This window comes from Scomber japonicus, chromosome 21 (genome assembly GCF_027409825.1).
Source record: "Scomber japonicus isolate fScoJap1 chromosome 21, fScoJap1.pri, whole genome shotgun sequence".
Classification (NCBI taxonomy): domain Eukaryota; kingdom Metazoa; phylum Chordata; class Actinopteri; order Scombriformes; family Scombridae; genus Scomber; species Scomber japonicus.
In genome coordinates, this window is record NC_070598.1 from 11,642,872 (window position 1) to 11,646,760 (window position 3,889).

The 3,889-nt window shown below is 42.4% G+C and overlaps 1 protein-coding gene across 1 annotated transcript; it reads left to right on the forward strand.

The window, feature by feature from the left end:
- zic1 (zic family member 1 (odd-paired homolog, Drosophila)) lies at positions 1-2,299 on the forward strand. The gene is made up of 3 exons (XM_053342425.1): positions 1-1,020; positions 1,469-1,632; positions 2,102-2,299. Exons 1-3 carry the CDS (start codon positions 60-62, stop codon positions 2,297-2,299), a joined length of 1,323 nt encoding a protein of 440 aa, XP_053198400.1. The 5' UTR covers positions 1-59.
- The last annotated feature ends 1,590 nt before the right edge of the window (positions 2,300-3,889 follow it).

A 3,889-nucleotide genomic window follows, 5' to 3' on the forward strand; every position in this document is an offset into this window, starting at 1 on the left:
TATCTGTGCGTGATTTTTTGATTTCTGCTCTCAGTCGTCTCGGCGAGTCTAGACTGAAGATGCTCTTGGACGCAGGACCGCAGTATCCCACCATAGGAGTCACTACTTTCGGCTCCTCACGGCATCACTCAACAGGCGAAGTCACAGAGAGAGAAGTGGCGTTGGGGATAAATCCGTTCGCTGATGGGATGGGCGCATTCAAAATAAACCACAGCTCCCACGATATTGGCTCCGGACAAACGGCGTTTTCCTCCCAGGCACCCGGCTACGCAGCAGCCGCCCTGGGACACCACCACCACCCGACCCACGTTGGCTCTTACTCCACGGCGGCTTTCAACTCCACCAGGGACTTTCTCTTCAGAAATCGGGGTTTCGGGGACGCCACCGGGGCTCAGCACAGTTTGTTCGCCTCCGGAAGTTTCGCAGGGCCACATGGACACTCAGATGCAGCAGGGCACCTGCTCTTCCCAGGGCTCCACGAGCAAGCAGCGAGCCATGCGTCTTCCAACGTGGTCAACAGCCAGATGCGGCTGGGCTTCTCGGGGGACATGTACGGACGGGCCGACCAGTACGGCCACGTTACGAGCCCGCGGTCCGACCACTATGCTTCGACCCAGCTGCACGGCTATGGCCCCATGAACATGAATATGGCCGCGCACCACGGAGCAGGGGCCTTCTTTCGATACATGAGGCAGCCGATAAAGCAAGAGCTCATCTGCAAGTGGGTCGAGCCGGAGCAGCTGACGAATCCTAAAAAGTCGTGCAACAAAACTTTTAGCACGATGCACGAGCTGGTGACCCATCTGACGGTGGAGCATGTGGGGGGACCAGAGCAGACCAACCACATCTGCTTCTGGGAAGATTGCTCCAGAGAAGGAAAGCCATTCAAAGCCAAATACAAACTCGTAAATCATATCAGAGTACACACCGGAGAAAAGCCCTTTCCGTGTCCGTTCCCCGGCTGTGGCAAAGTATTTGCCCGATCGGAAAATCTAAAAATTCACAAAAGGACTCACACTGGTAAGATCCGCACAGATTGGCCGCTTCTCACTGCCAAATCCATGCTGACAATAACCCATCCAAAATATGCATGCGATCTGGGTTATTATTTATTAGACAGCTGGAGTCAGCTCACTGGTATGCGATACAGTTGTCAACAGAAAATATTTCATAGGCCTTTTTATTTTGTGTGAAAAGTGTTATTTGTTATCCAGACTTAAATGGAATTTAATTGAATTATTCATAAACTAAGTGGATTAAAGCAAATTAATTTGCAGCTTAAATCAGTAAGTATGTGAAGGACAAGAGAGCCAAATTGAAAGTACAAAAGGCTGCTTTAAAAAAAAGAAATCATAATTATTAAGTATCTATTTCTACAGGAACCTTTCAACACACAATGTATAATATACAGCATGAATTTTAAAGTCTTCCCACTGTTAAAATATCTTGTTATTTTTTCTTTATTTAGGTGAGAAGCCTTTTAAGTGTGAGTTTGAAGGCTGCGACAGGCGATTTGCAAACAGCAGTGACCGCAAGAAACACATGCACGTCCACACGTCGGACAAGCCCTATCTCTGCAAAATGTGCGACAAGTCCTACACACACCCCAGCTCCCTCCGAAAACACATGAAGGTAACCGAAAAACCCCGCTGCCTTTATTCTATTTTCTTCACTGTTTAATAGTTTTTGGAATATTATAAAATGTGATGTTTAAGATGTAAACTGTTTTTTTTTCTTACTGGTCTATATTGTAAATGTGGATAAAATGACTTGTGCTTTAAACTATTATAAGAGGAGGTTCAATCTTTTTTTTCATGTTCTTAGGAAAATAGAGAAAATAGAGAAGCTAATTTGTTTTGACACTTTTCTTTCTTTTCTTTCAACCGACAAATCAGATTAAGATCTTAATGAGAAAATGTTTTGTGTACACACTGTTTTAGAATTTTGCACATATCCCAAACAGACAAATTAGGAGTTTTAATTCGTGTCTAATGGATTTCTTACGCTTTGCATTTCCACAACACAACACTACTTTGAGCCAAACAGCACACGCGGAATGATTGTTTTTTCATATGTCATATTTCTGTCTCCTTTGTTGAAGGTCCACGAATCCACTAATCCAGGATCGCAGCCATCTCCAGCGGCCAGTTCAGGGTACGAGTCGTCCACACCTCCAACCATAGTATCACCGTCTACAGAGAACCAGAGCAGCAGCTCCATATCACCAGCAGCCTCAGCAGTACACCACACAACCAGCCACAGCACGCTGTCGTCAAATTTCAATGAATGGTACGTGTAAATATTTTTGGGGAGGAAAAAAAAGAAAGAGAGAGAAAAAGAAAGACTGCAGAATTAAAAACTGCTTGGAATCAAAAGACTTTATCAAGTCAGCCAGTGAGACATGGACTGAGAAAACACGGGAGGCCCAAACGATCAATTAAAGGCTGTCTTTAATGTCAATGAAAGAGAATGCATGGACAAAAGGAGGCAAGGACAGCCACCAAGTTAAACTTTTTTCCTTTCCCCCTCGGTATTTCTTTGAGTCCTTATTTTTACTGAGAGACTGCTCAGAAGAGATCTCAAAAAAGCATGCTATCTCCGGGTAGAGGCCTGAATTTTTTTGTACATAAAGGATTTCACCCAAGTTGGAAAAAAATGTAATATTGTATTTTGTAAATAGTTCTATCACAGTTTAAGGGAATTTGTGAAAATGTGGTCCCTAGATATATGGAAAAATGAGATGGTTTTAAGAATATTGCGATGAATAGACTTCATTGAAAAGAATGTTATAGTTGTGTACCAAATGTGAATTATTCAGTATTACTACAGTCTACACGTCGACCTAACCGACTCTTAGTATTAATGTGCTTTTGTAGCCTATTCAGTGCAACATTTTCGTCCAAGGTCCAGTTTGAGTAGCACAGTATCATTGTTGTTATTTAATGTCATGTCGATAAATCGTGTAGTGAAAGCCTGAAATTCCGTGTCAATCTGTTTATGTACGTGATAAATATAAAAATCTCTGTCAATTGCTTTGTCTGAAAGGAAGTATTATTACATGTAAGTAGCTCAATTTTCCATATTTATCCGCATGTAAAGGACCGGTAACATGTTAGAAATGATCGGTATTTATGGAGAAATGCGCTCGTATGTAAAATTTAGTTTACAAAAAAATGTTTGGATACATTTCGTACTATATTAAAGGATTAAAAAATACAATAATGCAATGCGTTGGGGGTTATTGGTTTTCATTAGTGTTTGAGGTGGATCTCAACATGGGTGCTGTGTGAAACTAATGGGTTCTTTTCAGAAAAGGATGCATGAAAATTATTCAGAGTTTTACCAAAACCGACTTTTTATAACCACAGTGATGCACATTAGAGTCCATGGAGGAATTATTGCATGTGTAGTTGCACAAATAATTTTAACTGTTTACTGTGTGTGTGTGTGTGTGTGTGTGTGTGTGTGTGTGCTCGCATGTGTTTTGGATTGGGATATTGTGTGTGTGTGTGTGTGTGTGTGTGTGTGTGTGTGTGTGTGTGTGTGTGTGTGTGACAGCAGCTCATTTCAAGCTTAAGGTTGCATCGTGTTTTTAAACGCACTGTCACAACTTTTCTGACAGTCAATAACAAGTAAATTCACCCCCCACCCCACCCCACCTCTCTCCATGTCCCACACTCCCCCAACCGCCCCCACTCCCCTCCTCCCCTCCTCCTTCTGCATCTTCTGTTTATCCAAAATTAACATCCAACACTTTGCCCTCCAGTAATGTGCAAATTAAATCGATTAATCACGGCGGTTGTTCCTCTGTAAACCGGAATAGTTTACGTTACTTAATTGTTCGGGAATCCAATTTTCAAAATCTAATTTATTTCCTTCTTTGCGTTGG

What these genes read in the sequence shown, in the direction of transcription:
- zic1 (XM_053342425.1), top strand. Translation starts at nt 60, where the DNA reads ATGCTCTTGGACGCAGGACCGCAGTATCCCACCATAGGAGTCACTACT. An exon ending in TCACAAAAGGACTCACACTG is followed by an intron (nt 1,021 to 1,468) that starts GTAAGATCCGCA and finishes TTCTTTATTTAG; the next exon opens with GTGAGAAGCCTTTTAAGTGT. An exon ending in CCCTCCGAAAACACATGAAG is followed by an intron (nt 1,633 to 2,101) that starts GTAACCGAAAAA and finishes CCTTTGTTGAAG; the next exon opens with GTCCACGAATCCACTAATCC.